Here is a 23,290-nt window from a genome sequence, read left to right on the forward strand (position 1 = left end):
GTTCTATGGTCCATAATCGGGATGGAGTATACGCCCGGAAGACGTTCCTTGTTGGAAATGTCTTTACCGTTCTTTAATATATCCGAAATTGTAGCGCATCTTCTGTAGGCTATGCGTATATTCTTTTTCTTAGCTATTGATCTGTATATTGCTTCAAGATATGGATTATATGTGACCGGTATGAGATTAGGTCTAACTTCCTCGTGAAGCTGTTTAGGTTGTGGATCTTGGCTATTGTGTTTGCGGATCAATTTACTTGCAATCCCTTGGTAACCATGTTTCTCGGCTATGTGATGTATACGATTCAGTTCGGCTTGTAAAGAGCTCTGGGATGACGAGTGTGTATAAGCTCTCTTAATTAAAGCGTTAAATGCTGCTGTTTTATATTGCGGCGGGTCGCAGGATCCTGCCGGTATATAGAGATGTTCTGCCTCTGGTTTACGGTAGACCTCTGTGTGGATGGACGTTTGGTCGATTTTGATGTTGATGTCGAGGAAATGCGCTTCCGTAACGTGTGCTTGGTCTATCTCTAGGGTCATGCCGTAAGGATTATCATTGAATGCCCCGACAAACTCAGATATGTCTGGTTTCCGTCTCCACAGGATGAGAATATCATCTATGTATCTTTAAGAGGAAGTTAGACCTAATCTCATACCGGTCACATATAATCCATATCTTGAAGCAATATACAGATCAATAGCTAAGAAAAAGAATATATGCATAGCCTACAGAAGATGCGCTACAATTTCGGATATATTAAAGAACGGTAAAGACATTTCCAACAAGGAACGTCTTCCGGGCGTATACTCCATCCCGATTATGGACCATAGAACAGACAGAGGTCTAATCTACGTAGGATCCACGAAGCGCTCCCTGGAAGTAAGACTAAAAGAACACGAGAGTGATATTTTACACGCGAGGTCAACCACCGCTCTTGCTATCTATGCCTCGGATCCGGAAATAGAACCTTTTCTCAATCAAGCCAAAATAATACACACAACTCAATGCGTAAACCATCTTAGATGGCTGGAAGCTCTGTGCATATATAAGGCTAATCTCAAGGAAGATAACTGCATCAACAATAAGGACGAAATCGCCCTGTCAACGGCATGGCAAGCACTCATAAACAAGAACTTAAGATAGTACACAGCCGGTAAGAGCGCATGCCTGGATGACGTCAACGATCCAAGCGATAGAATTCGGAATCGTATTCCATTAGGATTTTATTCGAATTGCATTCGATTAACGGTCGTCGGTTACCTGAAGAAGAACTTTATAGTTCGAAAACGTTTGTAACGATTTTCAGCGAACCCCACCGGTAACAGGCTTTAAGTGGTTTTATCAAAATATTGTTTAAAGCACTTTAAACAGAAATAAGATTTGTTGCTAGTTGCCAAGATCTGTATTAAATATTTAACAGGACTCAGTAAAAAACTCTAATTACAGTTCTGTAAGTCAATTTTTTCATAACCTCACTTAATTATGTGACCAGAAATTGTTTAGTCAGAAGGTAGGCGTATAAATGAGGTTTTACTCTATATTTAATTAAGTTAATCTAATGTTTCACTATCAATAAATTAATTAATAAAACAATAAATATAAAAATATACTAACGTCACTTCTTTCATTTCCACGCAAAGATTTTGGTTGATAATATAATAATGAAGTCCCCCATAAAACTACCCAATATCGCATCCATGGAGATACCTGCAAGTATAAATTTTGTTTTTTTTTTTTAAATCTCTCTCTACTTAAATGTACTAAAATTACATCATTCTTCATAAATTATAATACTTCAAAAAAACTACTTTAATGAAAAAATAAAATCTTAAATAAGAGTTTCAAATGCTTTTAAGCTCCCTATTTATCATCAGGAACAAATTAATAAAGTCCAAGCAGACAAACTCTGATATCTAAAATAGCCTTAATTTCAAGGATGGAGCAGCATTTTTAACAGAATGGAAGTTGATGGTGAAGCAGGAGAGAAGAGTAAAAAATGTATGGTAGTATATATTCTGGATGAATAGGATGACACCAAGAATGGGAATAGAAGAGTAAGGTAAATGATTAGAGTTGAAAAGAATAAAACAAAAAATATAAATTAAAGGAAAACAGTCTTTAAGGCAATGCTATTTTAGAAATCAGTTTGCTTGGATGTTTTGAGTTTGATAGAATTTAGAACACATTTGACTTTTAGAATTAGTGGAAAATTCTAAATAATTCAAATTTTTTGAATAAACAGTTTTAGTTCACTCTGATAATGAACCAGGAGGCTTAAAAGTGCTCAGAATTATAAAAAACTTGATATTTCACCATTGAAATAGTCTTTTTTTTTAAAGAGTTACAGAAAATATTTCAATAAATTTTCAATATAATCTTATTAAAATGTTCAACAGTTAACCATAGACCAGGCACGTCAAAGACATCAATTCAATATGAATTCAATTATTATTATTATCGTTTTCATTTATTTTTCAATATTTCGGTTTAATATGTCTGTCTCTCTACTTAAAGAAAATTATAACGTTTTTCTTTAATAAAATCATTTTTTACATACGGTACTTCTTACTTATACATTTGCATTTTATTTTTAATCTGGCTTGCTGTCGTACTCGAGACAAAAAAATTGGCGCTTAAGGAGTGAGTTTGACACCCCTACTATAGACTGTTCAATATAAAATAAAACAAATACAGTATTAATATAGCAATTAATCATTCATACCATAATCTTTTTGCTTTCAGATCCTTCTTAGATGCCATGGTTAATAAATAGGGATTATATATATATATATATAACTAAACACTAAAATAATGTGAAGAAAAGCACCGATGTAATGCTTGTTTGTTTATACAAGCATAACACAAGATGCTTTTACAGCAAGAGACAATTTCAGCTTACAACAGATGGCATTTATGCAGTAAGTGCATTTTTTGCTGTGCACCTAGTTCAAATTACTGCAGAAGCACTGTTTGACCCAGAGGATTTGTGAGAAAGCCAAAGAAGCTGCATAGTAATCTTGATAACTAGGACATTGCCACTCCTCACTAAGATACAGTAAATGCAAATTTCTATTTTATTATACAGTATTTATGTATTTTATTTATTAAATTTTATAGTATTAAATTATTTTCATTTCCATTCAAATTAGATTTTAAAGTTCTCGATAATGTAATTCAGATATCAAAGGATAAAATTATTTATATCTTATTAAATAATTTAATTAATTACTAAAACATATATAAGTGAATTTATTTCTATTCAACACAACGTTCTATCAAAAAGAAATATAAATTAATTATATCTAATTTAATCTAAACCTGTATTAATGAATAAATAACAATTGCCAACAACACAAACTGAAGAGAATCTGAAATAAAAAGAACCAGATAAGCTAGTTTTCTAATTATGCTTTTGACATTTAAAAATGTTTTTTTTTTTTTTTTAAACAAAAAACAAATTAATATATTATATTTTGTCACTGACCTCTAAAATAAATACCTTGGTTATATAATAAATAATAAAAACAAAATAAACAAACTTCTAATAGGTTAAAATTACAATAATCCATTTATACATATATAAAACTATGAATATGAAATCAGTAAAGCTAATTTAACTTTCACATTGTGAAAAGCCACTGTTTTAGAAATAGATATTTTTAAATACATTATTCATTATATATAAACTTGACATAAGATTTGCTATTGTTAATATTATTCTTACAAATTTAGTTGATTATTTAATCTTTAATTTATATGAAATCATCATTATTCAAATGGGCTGCAATTTGAAAAAATTGTAGATCTATAAATTTCCACTGTCTTCTGTTTTTCCTTAATCTTGAGAACAGTGTTAGATAGATGAAAGTTGAGACCAGATATGGAAAGATTAGGGGCAGGAGGCCCCAATTAACTATATATGAACTTCTGGTCTAGACAGGAAGTCACGTGAATTCAATTAAAAATTTTTTCCCTGAATGGAGTTACATAGATGACGAGCATGACAGTGTTGTTATCAGGAGAAGTATGATGTACAGGAAGAAGACACTACTAATTTGAGATGGAGAACATATATTTTAAATTGAATAAATTAACAATATAGTTAAAAATTGCAGCCTGGCATTGTGATGTTGTCACAATAAATAATTGTTTTGTTGCTATTACAGAAATTAGTGCTAAATATTAATTAGATATTACACGAAAATCGATTTTTGTATATAACTTACATTTATGTATTAAATCAGAAATATCGTACGTACAATCAAACAATTTAAAAATGGTCTTAAGAAATTAAATTATTTGTTTAAAAACTGACACGTTCTTTTCAAACTCAAACATAATAATAATTAGAAGCAATATGTTAATACTGATAAATATTTTTAGATATTTTTAATTTTTCCAAAACATTCTCAAATATAAATGACACAATTCAGAATATAGATTTGAAATCTGAAATCATCAGAAATGAGTGATTCCAGATCCTTGAAAAAAAAACATTTATAAAAATGTTTGTTTTGAAATTCTTGTGTGTGTGTGTGAAGTTTTAAGAACATTTATATTAATTGTTTGCTGAAATTACTGAAATTTTTGTTTTTTCTCAAGCAAAAGTTAGTGACATCTGGCAACCATTATTTCACAAATAAGGAGAGTCCATTTTAAGATGTATTTACTTCCTTACTACCTCTTCAAATAATACACTGTACCATAACTATTGGATTAGTCTGTGATGATTCAGTGAAGCATATTAATTTATATATTTGTTTTTTTAACAGCAATTTTAGCCTTTTTATCAGTATTATTTTTACACATTTTTTTCCTGTCTTTATTCTTGTCTGAAGTTATTTTATCATTAATGATATTTTAAGTTTTTGATTCATTATTTTTTATATTAATTTAATTGTCCAGTTATCACCCACAATATAATCTTTTCTCCATGTAATTATAATTTTAAAAGTATAGTGTAATTTATATTTATATAATACATCAAACAGTTGTAATCTTTAATATAATTTTATAATATGACTTTCATAATATATTTCAACAGATCTGTAAAAGAAAACACTAATATAAGCATACAGATACAGAATTTTGCAAGCAAATTAGCTCAAACAGCATTTCCATTCTTTTGGTTAATAAAGTCTGTTCAATTACCTAGAAGTTCCTGTGTAATAAGTTTTTAAGCTCAATTTCAACAAACTCAAATAGAACAAAAAGCAATGAGTAACAATAAAAGCTCTACATTCACAGAGTTTATTCTGCAAAACTGTCACAAAAATGAAAATCATGAATACGGAAAGGAAACATACATTGAAAAACTAGGATTAATACATTGAAAAAAATTTATGATTAGAAAATGAAAACAAGTTTTTGTAAAGGAATTTTGCTATCGAACTTCTTATCTCTGTCTCTACTCTTAATGTATCTTATGATAGCTTCATTTACAATAAAAGCACAAATGTAATTGTTGATTCTTCTCCTTTGCAAATGATTGAACACTTTAATTTTGTCTTCAAGGGATCATTTTCTCTGGCCTTTTTGATATTTTACCAGTAGAATTTTTTGTTCAGGTTACACTATTGAGTTGTAAGAATAAAAAACATAATAAAAATTTTTATGGACATACAACACAGTGTGTCCATTAATATAAAATAATATTCACCATCCTTGTAAATCCACATGTTAAAAACAAAAAATTACAAGGCACTTTCCTTAGAACAGTCCAATAATTGACGACAAATTATAGTAGAATGATTTTAAGATAAAAACAGAAATCATTTAATATCATTATTTCTGTTAATCCTTCTCTGAATAAGCAAATTTTAAAATACAGTAGTGTTCATTTATAACAAACCAATTTTAAAAGTATGAATGAACACTTATAAGAGCAATGTTATTTTTTCCGGCTACAACAAGCTCGCATAAAACAAACAATATTTGGATTTAAAAAAATGAAAGTTTCACTTATAACAGATTATGCATACAAAGAATACTCTAAAGTTATTACTAGGGTTTTTAAATAACTTTTTCCCCATAACATAATGGGTGTGACATGAAAGAGTTAAACAAAAGGTTGACCTAAAATGACCTAATATGGAAAATGTTACTTAATTTGGGTATTTTTGCTTTTAACTAACTAATTTCAATGCACACATTTATTTACCTAATTTTTCATCACAAAATTTTTATACTCTCTCTACCATTTTCTTACTTCACAAAGGTATTTCCTTCAAATCATCTACTGGCCCATTGACAATGGACTTAGAAATTCACACTGCCAAAAAATTTTCACTTGTTAGTGGCTGTAAATTTAAATTTTAAAATGTTATTTTCTCATCTGCTATTAACGGTTAAACAATTTTGTTTGAATTTCTCCCTCCAATTTGATATTTGGCAATGAAAGTATGCTTTCTCATTGGCTAGCAAATTTCTATATAAATCTGAATTTCAAAACCAGTCACAAATATTTTAAATTTAGTGGCTGTTAATTAGTTAGAAAAATTCCCATTCGCTGAGCATTGATTAATAAAGAATAACACAAAACTGCGTTGTAATCTCTTGGGGCCATTATGAGCTCCTATACCATTATGCCTTAAACTTACAGTACTGTAGTGCATACAATCCTTTGTGAAATATGATGACTAAGTGCTAAATCAGTGTAAACAGAAACATAAAGTCATTTATGTATACAGACTAAATATGAAATTATATAAAAAGTTGGAAAATGGTGTAAAGCAAAGTGGATTATATAAAGAAATGAATAAACTAAATATATAGTATTGCTAACCATTTGGAAGGAAAAAGACAAAATAATTCTAGAGTTTCGAAACATGATAATGAAAATGCTAAAAAGCTTCGAAAATCAGTGTATGATGAGTTTAGATCAGAGACTTAAAAAACACAACTATTAGTGGTGCTATATTGCAGTTAAAAAGCAGATGAGTTAAGAAAATTGGAAAAAGAGTACTACGAGTTTAAATACAGTAGAAGTTGGATTGAGGTTTAAAAAAGACATAGTATTGGAAGCCAAAAAATTGTTGGAGAAGCAGCTGCAATAAACAGAACATGGTAGAAAACTGGTTGCAAAATAAGTGGCACAAAAATCAAAGAAAATTTTCAAAGATTGTGATAAAATTAATGCAGATGAAATGAGTCTCTCTTATAAACTTACACCAAAAGAGGACACTAAAATTCAAAAAGGAAGAAAGCCATGCAGAAAGAAAGTTATCTAAAAAAAAAAAAAAATTACTATTTCTGCTAACAGTAAATGTTATGGAAATGAAAAAGAGAAAATTGTTAATAATGAGTAAATTGAAAAATCCAAGATGTTTCAAAAATTGACAGCTACCAGTACACTACAAATCTTAAACTAACCAACCATATGACATTTGAAATTTGACATGTGCAGAGAATACACATTACAGGTTTTTTCAGAATTGTCAAATTTAAAAATGGAAATTACATGCAGTGTAATTACATGTAATTCACATGTTAAAACTTAATTCATGATTTTATACGTAATAGTTTGATAATAAAATGTAATCTTTTAATAACATAATAGAATTAATAATTCATACAGGAATTAAAAATTACCACTAAAAATAATTTACAAACGATATGAAAACTTTTATCAATTAAAAAAAAATCAGTGTGCTTCACTAAACATTGCTGACAATATTAAAAATACATAAAAACTACAATCAGAATAATATGCAAATACATCTTATTGCTATTACTAAAGCAGTGGAGAGATTTTTTTACCTCATACTGATTCCTTAAAACTAATAAAATCTGATCTCCATTGTATTTTTTATATTATATTCCATCGACTGTTTGTTATTCATAACAAGTTCAGAAAGATTTAAAATTTTGATTATAATAGTATATTAAATCTACAAATGCATATAAAAAGCAATCTTATTTTATTCTGCTTTTATTAAAGTGTAAATTAATATTTAGCCAGATATTTAAAAAGCTCTTTGTTTTAATTTAATGTGAAAATAAATAACAGCTAGAAAATGAAATAAAATGGAAGCAAATTAACAATTTCTTAATTCATTTTTGATTATATTAACATTCATATTTAAAATAAACAGAAATTTTTTTTTTATGTGAATACATTTGTATTGCAAAACTTACAGCTGGTTTTCTTCCCTCTTTCAAAATCGTTTTGCGACGGAGACATCCTTGATGAGTAGCAGAGGAATCAGCAGTTGCTGATAAGAAATCATCAGATCCACTAAAAATAAAAAAATAAAATTTCAAATATTTATGTAGTTTCAAATTAAATAAGTTTTATTTAATTTGAAACTATTAAAAAGTGAAGTTACCTATATTTTAATGGCACAAATAATTCTTCTGCCCAAGTTTCAATTTCTTCATTTTCTAAAAATATTTGATATCGATATATTAACAATATTAATCCATAACATGAATTATTAAATATCAATTAAGAAAAAAACAAAAATAAAGTAATTGACACACTATCAATTACAATTATTCAAAATACACTACTGTAATTGTCCACCCAGCATTTAACTGTTATTTAGATTCTGAATTAATACTAACTATTCTGATTTCATATGCTAATTCAAAAATCTAAATTTATAATTTTCACTGCCAACAAGTATACAGAAAAGATTTTATGAATCACAAAATCATAATGTGGCATGAGAAACTGTGAAAGAAAAACATTTTTGTGATAAAAAGGAGCAGAGAATCATGTGTTTCAAAATGGAAGTCAATGTTGCAAATATTGCTGAGCTTATTCACGAAAACAGACAAATGACCTATATGCCGGCTAATTTATATAGAAGACTTGGGCTAGCCCTGTCTATAGACAAATGACATCAGATATGAGAGTGTTTATCATATGGTTCACAATGAGCAACATAACCAGAAAATGTGCACTCAGTATGTACCAAGGCAGTTTAAGGTTGAAAGAAAATGGATACTGTCACTTTGTTTCTGGAAAAGTATGAGTGAAAGGAAATGACTACCTTTGCAGCTGATGTATGAGCTATCTCAAAGAGCTATCTCAATTTTATCTCAAAGAGCATCCATGGAATGGAAGAATACTGTTTCTTCCAGGCCAAGAAAGGTTTAAAGTGTAATTTGCAATTAATCTTTACACTCAAATCATCCTTGTAAATTATTTGGTTAAAGTAAATTCTCAAATATGTATTGATTTATACTGCGTAGAACTATATAGTTTCTTTCTGGATTAATGATTAAGCTGTATTTGGCAAAGTGTAAGAATGCAAAACTCTTTTATTCCTTTGATTTATCACTCAAACTGTAGTGATACCTCAGTTTTCATCAATAATCCATCTGAAAACAATTGGTGAAATCCAAAACCGACGAAAACCGAGGCAATTATTCAATATTTCCATATGAATCAATGTAAATCCAATTAATTTGTTCTAGACACTCCAAAATACATACCAAAAATACATTTCATAGAGAATAAATATAGTCTTTAATACTAAAAATAATAAGAAATTAATAAAAAATGAATATAAAAGACTAATGAAAAGAATACACGAACATTTAACACTGCATTTCCCATGATGGAGCTAAAACAAAAGGCAGGCAATGGAATTCAACATATTCGAAATCTCAGCATCAATCCAGTGAGATGCTGCGAGAAGTGACACAACTGCTGGCATTTTCTAGAGAACACAAAACGCAGACTGCTGAGAATTTCAGGAGAGAAAAACAATAAAAAGGCAAATGATGTGAATTTCCACAATACATTAAATTTATTTTTGAACTTATTTAACAAGAACAGCTTAATAAAAAATGAATATCTGAAAAAGAGAAATAGGAATGAAAATTTTTAAAATTTCCATAGGAGTTTTAAATAATTAAAACAACTAAAACAAATTATGTGATATCTTACATAAATATACTAGTATATTAAAATATTCTATTAATGTATTAACCAAATATTAATTTATTCAGGGTTTATTCATCAACAAATAAATTCAAAATTGTCAATGCTGTTAGGAGCCTCATGGTGGCTGCCATCTTGTTTGCTGGTGTAATGAGCACCGAAAAAGATGCTTGCAGTTTGCTGAAAGCAAGCTGACAGCTACCATAAGTCATCTGAGATTTTGAACAGAGGTGCTGAGAGGTGCTGGCTGCACACTGAGATTTTGAATACGCCCATTATTTGGGTAATGCTCACACAACAAGAAACAACACCACACTGAACAGGAAAATGCATGGTTTTGGAAAATTAGCAGTGAGGTCATGTAGGCACGCCGACAAAATCCGAGGCAACTGACAAAAACAGAGACAAATTTTTTGCAAAAAAATCAGTGATAACCGAAGTCAACAAAAACAGGTATTACTGTATTTCTTGTTTCCAAAATAACATTAATGCTACAGACAACTCAAGGATCAAGAGTATAGCACAAGAAATTTGACAAAGACTGATGGCAATAAATTTAAATTAGTTGTCAAATATTTCCAATGATTTGAGTGAGTAAATGAAATACAATGACACCTCGGTTTTTGTCGCTAATCCATCTGAAAACAATCGGCAAAATCCGAAACTGACAAAAACCGAGGCAATTATTCAATATTTCCATATGAATCAATGTAAATCCAATTAATTTGTTCTAGACACTCCAAAATACATACCAAAAACACATTTTATAGAGAATTAATATATGCATTAAATATTAAAAGCAATAAGAAATTAACATAAAGATAAAAGCATTAAGGTTAAAGATAAGATAATTAGCATTAAGATGAAAGCAATGGAATTGTTCGGCTAGACACGTGGGATAATGTCTTGTCTTGTAGAAGCTAGTCGGACATGAGCTTCTAGCCTATGTCGCCCCTTGGTAATAGTAGTTGTATGCATTTATGATGGTTGTATCAAGGGAAATAATGCCTCCTGGGAAATCCATTTAAGGGTAACTGGCCCCTATTCAGGTGTTACAGATGTGGAGAAAACCCAGAAAACTTCACGTGCCAGCCCGCCCTGGCGAAGCATGAACCCATGACTGAAATCCCAGTGTTCAGGAAACAGAACCATTGGCCAATGGTGGGTCATCACGGGTTATGTTCACACAATGAGAAATAACGCCACACTGTGCTGGAAAACACCTGGATCGCCCTTTGTTTTCGCAAAATTAGCAGCGAGGTCATTTGAGCACGCCACTAAAATCCGAGGCAATCGACAAAAACACAAATTTTTCACAAAAAAATCGACGAAAACAGAGGTATTGCTGTATTTTAAAACTAATTTACAAATCATACCCTTGCCCAGCAGAATTAAATAAATAAAAAACTTAATCAAACACCTTAACCTACGAAAACGTTTGTTCGTTACATTAAAAATCTCTCAGCGAATATTAAGGTAATTGATTAAGTTTTTTTACTAATTTACATTTTTAAAAATATAAAATTTTTAAATATTTTTATTAGGTTCCTTTGAACAGTTCTAAAGACCTTTATTATTATTCAAAATAATTCTCTCAAACAAGCTCTATACTTTTGTATTCTTATGGTTTCTTTCAAATCTATATAATCCTGAAGCTTAATTGTCATCTCTTAAATACTGCCATGTTGTAACATTTTATTAAAAGTTTCTAACTTTATAAATCTGTAAAAACATGTAAATATGTTGCTTGTTCTTTACGTTTTGAAAAGTCATATAAAATTCTATTTGTACTGTAAAGGAGAAATGGAGTGTTTCTAAATAAATTTTAATAAGCTTTTATATCAAATACACAGTATTATGTCATAAAAAATATTAAAAAAATAGAACTTTTAATTACTGATTTGGTATTCATATTAGAAAGAAGTATTATTAACAGTTTCATATATCTTTAAATATGAGTGATATCCAGTTTTATTAGTTTTGGTGTATGATTTTCACAATCATTCCTTAAAATATTTTTCAAACACAATGAAACAATAATTTATTTTTAATGATTGTGTTTATGTCTTGAGTTTGTTTATACTATGAAAAAAAACTGTCAGACACTTGCTAATCTTCAGTTTATATACTTTAAAAAATAATATTCAATAAACTTTATATTTAAAATACCTTTTTTTTAAGTATGGAAATAATTTTGTGACAATAAGGTTTTCTTGAATTATGTATTATAAAAGTTACTGAAATGCTTCAAGTTTCAGATAAAAAATATTTACACAAATATGAAAAACATATAAAATTAAGTTTCATACAATGCGCGCACAATTTTAAAAACTTGAAAAAATTTAATATTGTTTTTATATTTAAAATTATTTATAAAACTTACCACAAGCAGCAGTACTATTAACAGAACACTGCCTACTTAACATTGGAGTATCTTCTAAAACACTATCATCTAAAAGGTGTCGTCCATTGGATGTTCCCCATTTAGAACTATAAAAGTTAATATAAATGAATTTAAAATAAAAATTTCTTAAGTAATAATTAAATAACGTTAATAATCTTACCTTTCATTATGAAGGGCACAAGGTGTAAAAACACTAAAAATGAAATGACATAATACGCATTAAATTATCCACATTTAAAAAACTGAAATATATTTTTAAAAATTAATACAAGTATAATGTATAACTTATTTTATAATAAGCTGGCATTAATAATGAAAACGTTTAACATTTCTGAAATAAATAAATTTATATATTATATTCAAAATGCAATTCAATTGTTGTTGTTATATATGTAAAGACTGTGATAATTTAATTTTTCATAATCTTTACATATATAATTTATATAGTTTTTGTTTAATCACAAAATATTTTTAAAAATTGTAAAGCTTTATGTAAAATTTATTTATGCATGAAATATAAATGAAACAGTAATCAGAATTTAAAGGAAATTTCAATATTTATTTTCTAGATAACTATGGATTTTAATTTTATGTTACCAGTGGATTTAAAAATATTACCATATACTTCCGCAAATAAGACGACCTTCAGATAAGATTAGGTATAAATTTTCGTCAAAGTTTTATAGTTTTAGCATATATCTGTCCTATAAGATGACCCCCGAACTATCAATGGTTTATGAATTTAGTTTAGATCAGCGATCATCATCTAGATAATAATACTGTATAGCGTATACAGAATTATGTCCTGTTTGTAATTTTTTGAATGAACAAATTTTATTTTCTGCCTTGCTATTGTTGCAAACATTCGCACTGATTCAGGCATTCAGGTAATGACCTTAACTATTCACAAAAACTTCGTATGGGTTATTCTATTTTGTGGACATGCCCTACTCTCTACTAGTAAATAATTACGGTTTGTCCATTCTTTTTATAATGGTTTTAATTTATATAAATTTCAATTTAATTTTTTTATATCTGTCCTATAAGATAACCCCAGATTTTGGGGGCCTTTTTTTTATGATTCAACTATCATCTTATCTGTGGAAATATATGGTATCTAGATCATTTTATCACAATTCAAATATTTTCATACTACAACACATGCATTTAGGGCACTGATTAGAAAAGCCTTATTGTATAGTTCCAATATACAGTACTGCTTAAAAGAAATAAATAGATGTAAACTGCAACAACTTTAGGATATGAAACATCCTCTATAGAAGGGCTCATCAGGAACTATAAAGAAAACAAAGATAAAACTAAACAAACATCAATGGAATCAATAAATTTACATACAACAAATGTTTGGGAGATATTATAAATGAGATGGCCAGTTACAAGAACTCAAAGAAAGTGTATGAAACAACTAATATTTACAACTTACTGAAGAATGGTAAAGACAAACTAAGAAAGAAACAATAATCTGGAGTATACAAAATACCCCAAAAGAACCAGCAGTTAGGACTCAAAAAAGATTATGTTGGGGTTACACAAAGAGTCTCACGATGTGACTCAAGCACAAGTAATGTGGAAAAAGGCCATAGTAATACAATGTTAGTAGCATTTGTCACAAGTGAAAGACTTGGTTATAAAGTGGAATGAAGAAAACATTATTAAAACAGTATATTTTCTAACCATCACTACGGATATGGGAAAAATAAATATATACAAGAACACAATTAAAGAACAGTGCCTAAATGCTAGGGATGCAAATGCATAAACCTTGGCTTAGAAATATATGATAGAAAAAAAATTAGGACATAAAAACTCAAGTTTCTTCCCCTATAATCATCTTTGGCTTTAATTTTATATTATATTTTCTTAGTTTTTATTTTTTTATATTTTTCTTAATTTTATTTATTTGTTGTTAACTGTATACTTTTTTAATAATTTATTTATTTAATTTGTTTAACTTTAAATTTGTTTTCAGAATACATCAAATTGTAAGAAATTTAAACAATGTTCTATCTGTGGAACATTTTCTTAAGCTTATTTTAAAACTTGATGATGATGGACTATGGAAGTAAGCTGAAAACATTTGTTAATAAAGAATTCTCTCAGCAAATGCTCAAGTGTTATAGTAATATTGTAATCTCTCTCTGCTGAGTACGTGTGTTATCAAATATTGTCTTTAAAATAATTCTTAATAAATTCATATGCATATATTTTCAGTTTACTTATTTAAATACAACAATTGGGAAGATGCCTACAGTTATATTATTTTTGTTCAACTTTATCATTAAGATTACATATATTTAATTTTTACTTATTTTATATTATGCGTTTTCTATTGTAGTCACTTACAAAAAGTTTTTGGTACTATAGTTTTTTTACAATAGATTTTTTTTATATCTGTTAAAGTAATGAATGACAATAAATCATCCAACACCTGTTGCTGAGAAAACGTTTATTAAAGAAATATTAACGTTTTCAACCTACTATGATAGACCAACTTCAGATGTAACAAAAATTCGAATGTATTTAACATTTAAACAGCAGAAATCCAAACATCGCAAATATCATGAGGGAAGTGTTGGATAGAAAGCATTCAAAAGAGCACCTAATGTATACAGTATTTTAAGAAATGACAAAGACATGATTAAAAAAGAAGAAAAAGCAGGCATATATAAAATTCCGTTTGAGAATTAGGAATTAAGGACTGTATTGGGGTCACAAGACATAATTTAACTACCAGACTTAAGGAGCACAAATACGATATCAACAAAGGGCACTGAAACACAGTATTATCCTGTATGGCACAAGCAGAAGACTCGGTGGTCAAGTGGAACGAAGCGACTATCCTCAGGACTATACGTTCTCTATCACAGGCAATGTATGAAGAAAAAACCAAAATATATAAAAGTAAAGTAAAGGATGGTTGTATTAACGCCAGAGATGCAGATGGACTAGCTTGTGAATGGAAGTTCTACGTAACAGAAAAACAAAAATTCTTAATCTGCACCTGCCATTACACTTAGTGGCATTTTTTGTGTATTTATTTTATTATTTTTATTCTATTACATTATTTAATCGTTTTTTTGTATTAGTTAATTCAGTATATATTTGTTAATTTATCCAGTATTTTGTTTAAATTTAAATGTAAAAAGCGTTCGAATGTTCCGCTGTTTAAATGTTAAATACGTTCAAATTTCTGTTACATCTGAAGATGGCCTATCATAGTAGGTCAAAAATGTTAATGTTTCTTTAATAAATGTTTTCTCAGCAACAGGTGTTAGATGATTTACTGTTTAAGGAGCTGAGTAGGATATTTAGTTAGTAATGAATGACATTTAAAATTTTGTTATATTTGAATATAAGATCTGAATATTTGTTGTTATTATTATTTACTATATAGTAATAAAAGCATAATATAGTATAGTGGTGCCTCATATAACGTACTTAATCCATTCCAGGTGCACGTCCGTTAAGTGAAACGTCCGGTATACGAAATGCATTTTCCCATAGAAATACATGTTAAAACATCTAATTCGTTCTGCAGCATAAAATAACATACTGTATCATAAAAAAATGAAAATGGGGTGTGTTCTTTTATTCTTCCGCGTAACTCTGCGTGAGCGACATCCATTTAAAAATTCCTGTGGAACGCGTTCCTGAATTCCGGTGGGAGTGCACGCCATCGAATGGCAAAAATGGCCGCTTGTAGCAGTAGTTTACAGTGGAAAGCAACATGGTGTCCTCCATGGCTCAGATAGTTTCGTTTCTGGGTCCATTATGTGGTTTTATGAATGAAAATTTAGAAATCATGAAAGCGCAAGTTAGTGCATGCAGTGATGCGTCTTTATGAATTTTTTTCAAATGATAGCCGGCATTCTAATTTTTTCATGGCTATTTTGAATGCTCTTTCAACAAATAATCCATTTTATGGTTAAATTTTACAATTGGGACCCTTCTTTTGCCTTTAAAAGCTCATATTTTAGAATTATAGATTCCTCCATCACGATACTATCAATAGTGCGAGTGCTGTCATCTTTCTTTCTTTCACCGTCGTTCCTAAATGCCTACAAACAGTAGCGCACTCCTGTAGTAGTGGAGACGCAGAGCGACTGCAATTAAAGAATGCACCCCTCGGAACAGTCACCAATTATGCCGGAAAGTCCGTTGTTAGCAGCCAGTCCGTTGCATGAGTCACGTAATGACCAAAACAGAAAGTCCATTGTTTGCAGCATCCGTTATACAAGGCACCACTGTATAATAATAATAATAATAAAATGATTGAAATGATGATGATGATAATTATAAATGAAAAGTAATTTCATCATCATTCAATGGCCCAAACTTTTACTTCACTGATGGTGTTGTATGTAATGGTGTTGGTGTTGTATGACAGAATTTTCTGTGATTGCTGCATTCAACAAAGTAAAATATAATACAATGGCTTAGTGTGTTAGTTCTATTTGGCAAAGAAGAACAATGCTTAATCTTCTGATATTTGAGAAAATTACTACATTCAAATATGGAATAACCTAAACTAACTATTTTTAAAACCATAGAAGAAATTCATATTTATAATTCATAAAATTATTATTATTTTTAAACTTTGATTTTTCATGAACTGGAAAAAGCCATTTATGCAGAGTGGCAACAACTCCCTCAATACCTTGTTGACAGCCTAACTGAATCAATGCCACAGTTTTGCTGCAGTTTTACCTGTTTGAGAGAACTGTATACGTTACTAGAGCTTTCTACCAGACCAAATATTCATGTTTATTCTTGTATGAACCTGCACCTTCTTGTATGGCATTCTATAACATGTGCACTAAAAGCTAAATTTGCATATCAATGTTGTTATTGTGTTGTTTGTTACATACGTACATCATAACAAGACTATTTTGTATTTAAGATCATTAGTTGTATGTACATTTCCTCAAAATTTCATATGATTCACTAATTGTTTTGACCAGTGTAATATAAAATTATGGCAACTATGCACTTACAGAAAGTTTGCTACTAAAGTTTTTATTATAGACTTACAAAAATTGGTTAACTTTTTACAAATAAGAGGGCAATCATCAAAGTCATTTGTATTAGTTAGATATTTTAAAAATTTCTGAAATAATGTTAAGTTTTCATAATGATAATACTTGCCTTATGAAATGATGCTTACTGCATTTTTGAATGAGAAACGAGGCAGATTTCTTTTGAAATATTTACTTTGCAAGTTCAATCATCACAATTGTAAATTACTCTCACAACAACAATAAATTTTCTCATAGAAAGAAATTAATTTGACTAGATAAAATTGAAATTTAGAAAATGTAAAAAAATTATAACAGCTAATTGCTTTTGATATTATATTTTGAAGGTTCAAAATAAATTTTAACGATCAGAAGGTTAAAAGCTTGTATAATAAAGCTTGTATATTTATTTTTGACAATTACAAGTGTATATTGAAATATATTTATTTGCAATAATCATTGAATCTTACTTTGTTCCTAAACTGTGAGCTTTTCTGTGTCCTGGCACAAATTTTGGACCACAATGTCCAGGCATAGATCTAGAGGAACCAGGTAACAATTGACCAGGTACTTGTAAACTATTTTTACATTCAAGTTGAAATTTTCCTGAACTATACAAATCTTCTCTACTTTGACTAAGACTATGATGAGATATAGGAGGTTCTAATTTTAAAGATATCCTATAAAAAATACAATAAAACAAAATATTAATACAATAATACAAAATAAATAATAATACTTTCATTAACTTACTTATAATTATTTTCTTCAACAAACTTTTGAAGTTCTTCTATATATCTAACTGATTTTAAATAATTCCATATATGAGGTAAAACATGTAGATTTTCTGAAAGATAAATTTTCCATCAGAAAAAATTCATTAGTAATATTTCAACTGCACATAAAACATTTCTTTACCATAGGTAGATTGTTGAAAATCAGCTATAACTCTTAATATGTTGTTCATTTGCATTTGTCTTTGATGATTATCTAAACCTTGTGTTGCAGGATGAGCCAAATCAATATAAACTAAATCGGTCAAAAATAAACCTAATAGAAAAAGTATAATTTTAGCAAAGAAAATATAATTATCATTACATTTAAATATATATAAAAGATAAAAATAATACTACCTAAATATGGTATGCAAGGTAATTTCAAACTTCCCATATGATCTCGTAATTTTTCAAAATTATTTTTATCTGAGAAGATCTCAGCTAATTTATCAAATGTTGATTTATCTTTCTTTGAAATTTGCTACATATAAAAATTTTCATTTTTATATTATATTACTTTCATTATTATATTTATAGATTTAATTTATTTTTCATTGTAATAAACATTAAGCAAATTAGTAATAACTTCTAAACTTTAAATTAGAGATTTAACTGATTAAAGATTTATGCAACATAACATTCAGAATTATTAATATTAATTCATCCTCAAGTTTAAATATTTGCTAAACATTAATTACTGTTTCATAACACGTAACGAAAGATAACTTATTCTCATGGAAAAAACTAGAAACTTATTTAAAATAAATTTCAAAATGATCAAAAATAAAAAAAAACATTTAAACCTCATCAAAAAATAAAAAATAGTATAGTTTACATACTAAAAATTTAAGGAAATTCAATTATTTTAAAATTAAACTAGAGTTACCGTGTTTTAAAATAAGCAACAGTTGCTTAATTTTTCAATTCCATTATATAAATTGTCAGCTTTTATTTCTATATTCATTTAATTTCAATAATTTTTAATATAACAATCACAAAAATATCTTTCATATTTAGGTTCTTCTATCTATTAATCTTCTATTAAGCATTACATGTGAATATAGTGTGTAGTGATATTGGACTTCTTCATCCTCCCTTGACTGCGGTTTTGTCAGTCCACGTGCAATCCATTTACATGCAGTCATAAAGGGTAATAAGAAATGTATACAAAGGACCATAAAAAGTAAGGGAGTAAAGACAGGAAAAAAGACAGTCAGAGTAGGTAGAAGGACAGTAGAGAGAGGAAGAGTAGTGAAGTGGTAGAGTCCGAAAATAGGATTAAAGATTAAAGTTTTTTTTTTGTATTACGATATTTGGTTGTTCCTGTTTTGTGTGACGAACCAATGGGCCAGAATAAGTAATTCAAATAGGGTTCTCTACATAGAGTATAGTCACATATAATGCTTAATTATCTATAAAGACAACTAAACATTCTTGCCAGATTGAAATTAAAATATTCACAATGGGTAAAATTTTATCTGTGCTGTGTTCTATTGATACTCTGCTAATGTTGTAGGCTATTTTACAGTTTTCAAACTATGATGTAAGAGAATAATTCAAAAAATTATGTTTAAAGCTAATAGTACAATATAAATTTTATTCAAAACAATTTTAATTTCTAATAAGCTAGTATTATAATTTTAATATAGTAAAAGATTATGATTTTAAGTACTACACTTACAGCCCATGACTTTGTCAATCTGAAAATGGGAGCACTTTGTAGAGCTGAAATAATGGCAAATTCTGAGTGAAGATTATTTAATTCTTGTAATCTTTTAGCAACTTTGATGAAGTGAGTCATTATTTCTGCTCTATGTTTTGGTGTTTGACTTGAAAGTATTTCTTGTACTACCCAAAATGTTACCTAAAAGAAAAAATACTTATTTTAAATTAAATTTTACAGTATACACACAAATACAAAAGTATATATACAATATTTTTATCATCAAAAAACATAAATCACAAATAAGAAATACAAAATAATAAAAGTTGTAAAATAAATAACAAAGAACTCTGCACCAAACATTTGTATTTCTGATTCACAACTGTATACCTACTTTTGCACTCCTTTCATATATTATATACACTAGTACAACCATCAAAAAATTGATTTTTACTTAAAACTATGTAATGTTTATTAAAATATGAAATTTTATTTATTTATCACAATAATATTTGTAAAGATTCTGTTACTTCCTAATAATGTGCCCCACAATTGTTCTGAGTTGCCCAGGAATTATATATATTTCTTGAAACTATGACTTAATCATTAAAATTTAACAAATTATTCTAAACTAAATATATACATTCAAATGCAGTTGCTAATGAAACACATCAAAGTTGTCCTTTGGAAACCTCACATAACATAACAAGTGTAAGTTCCAATCTTAACTACTACAGTAGGGTGCAACTTTCACAATTTTCAACTATAACATTAAGACTTTTCTCTTAAAAATTTAACCCAATAGTCCCATTGGAGTGCTGTAAAAAGTTATTTCTTCATTTCTGTAGCAACTAATAGTTTTGTAAAGATACACAGACATAAAACAATCACTTCAGAAGGCAAAACTAATTTAAAAATCATTTAAGCAAACAAGTGTTAAAATTTACTACTAGATGTATACACTGTTGGATGGCATTAAAATTTTTTTTTTTTTATAATGCAAGTGCTTTCAACGATACAGAATTGTTAAAAGTACTAGTATTTTTATCACGATACAAAAAAGTGTAGTAAAATTTTTTTCTAATAGGCCTATACGTTTAACAATGAGATGCGCTAAGAAAGAAGGTTAATCAATTTTAAGCCATGCCATAGCAACAAATGTAATTTATTTTCTTGAATATAAATAAATTGAAAAATTATTGCAAATTTAACAGTTAATCACTTTTAAAATTTAGCAGATTCTGAAAAAAATCTGAATTCAAATTCAATTTCTATGATTACCACAGAAATACATGTTCCACAAATAAAAAGCAGTTTACATAGAGCTGATAAATGTACATACAAACATAAGATATATTATTAGATATTATGTAAAATTTAACGTAATATGTATAAAAACAATTACATGATTAAATCTTCGTGTAAAAGCTACAACATTGGGTGCTGAAGTTAATTTCTCTCTCTTATTCCATGCACAACTTGTAAGTTCCTGCAAGATTAATAATAAGAATTTTTAATTATCAAATAATTAGCAACTTAAATAAAGTTTTTTGTTTTTATATAACATACCTCTGGTTGAATGGTCTTAAAAACGTCCATATCCATTAAAGTTAATTGACTCTGAAATTATTGTTGTTGAATTTAAGTTTTTATATCATAATTTTATTAAAATTCATATATATATAGTACATATATATGGTATTACATACATTTTAAAATTATTACATTATATAAATTTTACTACTTTATACAGCTTTGTAAAAATAAGATAATTGTTTTCATTAAATTTTTATCTTTCTTTTAATATTCCATTTTCTTTGTATGCATTGTAGACTATTTATAAATGAAATGTAAAATTAGCTTTTATAAATGTCTGTCATCTTGTTTTAAGTTGATAACTGTTTTATATTTTTCCAGGACAACTGAATCTAATGAAATATTTTCATTCACATTAAAGATGATAACAATTATACACATTCACTAATTTTATATCAGTCATAAATTTGTAGTGTTTAACTTATTGATATATGTAAAGAAATCACAATTCAGTTTAGACTCTTCATTATTCACCTTGTAAACTAGTAGTAGTGATATGTTTTAGCTTTATTGTCCTCTTCAGATTACATTCAAAAGCAAATAAGCATATTATATCCTATTTATGTCTAAATGTGTTGTGATTTCTTTGGATATGATGTCAATGAGTTATATACTAAAGATTTGTGGACAGTATAAAATTAATACAAAAACTTTTCGTTATTTATAGTATGAAGTTAATACTGCAAATTTAAATGTCTTCTTATTGGTTTTTATCAAATTTTTGAGGATCTTATTATTGATTTTTTATCGCCAAATGGATGAAAAGCTTAATTACAAAGTTGTCAAACAGATAATGTCACACCAATATCTTTAAATGAGGTAGAATTTTAATTATACTCTAACATTTTTGGCTGTTTTTAACAACCTTCTTCCAGAAAAAAATATCTTCTAAACAGAACAAATGCTGTCCATATAGAACTTATTGATTTGATCTGAAAGTTAATGCATAAGAACAGAACAACCAAAAATGTTAGAGTATAATTAAAATTCTACTGCATTTAAAGATATTGGTGCGACATTATTATTATTACTGTAAGCACAGTTTTTGAGGTAGTAGTCAAACAGAATTAGGTTTATATATAATATTTGTTTACAATTCCCAAACTGAATGGAAAGTTTGTGTTTATGAAATAACTATGTTTTCTGATAATAGTATTATTCATAATGCAAGAATGCATCAATTGCTCATTCAATGTTATTTAGTCAAGTGTACTAATAATCACTGAATATTCAAAGCTAAGATAAGGGTTGCATTATGAGATCATTTACAAACAATACACAGTACACTATAACAATATAGTCACATCATATAATATGACCATATTGTTTATCCACATAAAAAATTAATTAAATAATCATATCTTTAATTTGGATAGAAGTTTTAGTGTCATATTCAAACACTAACTTGAATTTAATAAATAATATACTTGTTTGCTTTAACTGTTCTAGAAGTTATTTTAATATTTCTACTTAGATGACACATTCTTCATAAAATAACACTATTTTATGTATAATATTCATTTGTATGAAACAGTTTTCTCTGTAAGGATATGAAACCAAAGCACACAAATTTAATATTGTACACTATCTTTCAAATGCAATTTATCATTTTCATCTGATACAACTTTAAATTTTACAAATATCAGATGATCAAAAAATGTGTGTAGGTTTTGTAAATAGCCACTAAGGTAAAACCCATTTAAGAAGTTCTCACATAAGAAGTCAAATTTTCTAGTCCCAGCATTTATATCATAAGTGTGTGTTAAAATTTCCTGCTTAACACGTTTTCCCCATGTAAGAAATTCCAAATTATTGGTCCCATCAACAATATTTTACCCACTTAAGAAATTTCCATTGGAGACAAATTGTAATTTTTCCTCACAGTAACTTTATAATTTATAAAAACAATAAAGTTTTAATAAA

At 28.1% G+C, this 23,290-nt stretch overlaps 1 protein-coding gene across 3 annotated transcripts in view; it reads right to left on the minus strand.

Moving 5' to 3' along the window:
* LOC136984054 (ras-specific guanine nucleotide-releasing factor RalGPS1-like) overlaps window positions 1-23,290 on the minus strand; it is a 59,212-nt gene that overhangs the window by 6,420 nt on the left and 29,502 nt on the right. For all 3 annotated transcript variants that reach the window (XM_067280976.1, XM_067280974.1, XM_067280975.1), the window contains exons 4-15: window positions 21,341-21,391; window positions 21,177-21,260; window positions 19,790-19,972; window positions 18,466-18,589; window positions 18,251-18,382; window positions 18,086-18,179; window positions 17,803-18,012; window positions 12,457-12,489; window positions 12,276-12,382; window positions 8,328-8,382; window positions 8,137-8,236; window positions 1,615-1,707 (exon numbers count right to left, since the gene is read on the minus strand). In XM_067280976.1, the coding sequence (XP_067137077.1) occupies window positions 1,615-1,707; window positions 8,137-8,236; window positions 8,328-8,382; window positions 12,276-12,382; window positions 12,457-12,489; window positions 17,803-18,012; window positions 18,086-18,179; window positions 18,251-18,382; window positions 18,466-18,589; window positions 19,790-19,972; window positions 21,177-21,260; window positions 21,341-21,391 (1,266 nt within the window). The remainder of the gene's footprint in view (window positions 1-1,614; window positions 1,708-8,136; window positions 8,237-8,327; window positions 8,383-12,275; window positions 12,383-12,456; window positions 12,490-17,802; window positions 18,013-18,085; window positions 18,180-18,250; window positions 18,383-18,465; window positions 18,590-19,789; window positions 19,973-21,176; window positions 21,261-21,340; window positions 21,392-23,290) is intronic.

Source organism: Centruroides vittatus, unplaced genomic scaffold (genome assembly GCF_030686945.1).
Source record: "Centruroides vittatus isolate TY-2023 unplaced genomic scaffold, ASM3068694v2 contig_900, whole genome shotgun sequence".
In the NCBI taxonomy this organism is placed as follows: domain Eukaryota; kingdom Metazoa; phylum Arthropoda; class Arachnida; order Scorpiones; family Buthidae; genus Centruroides; species Centruroides vittatus.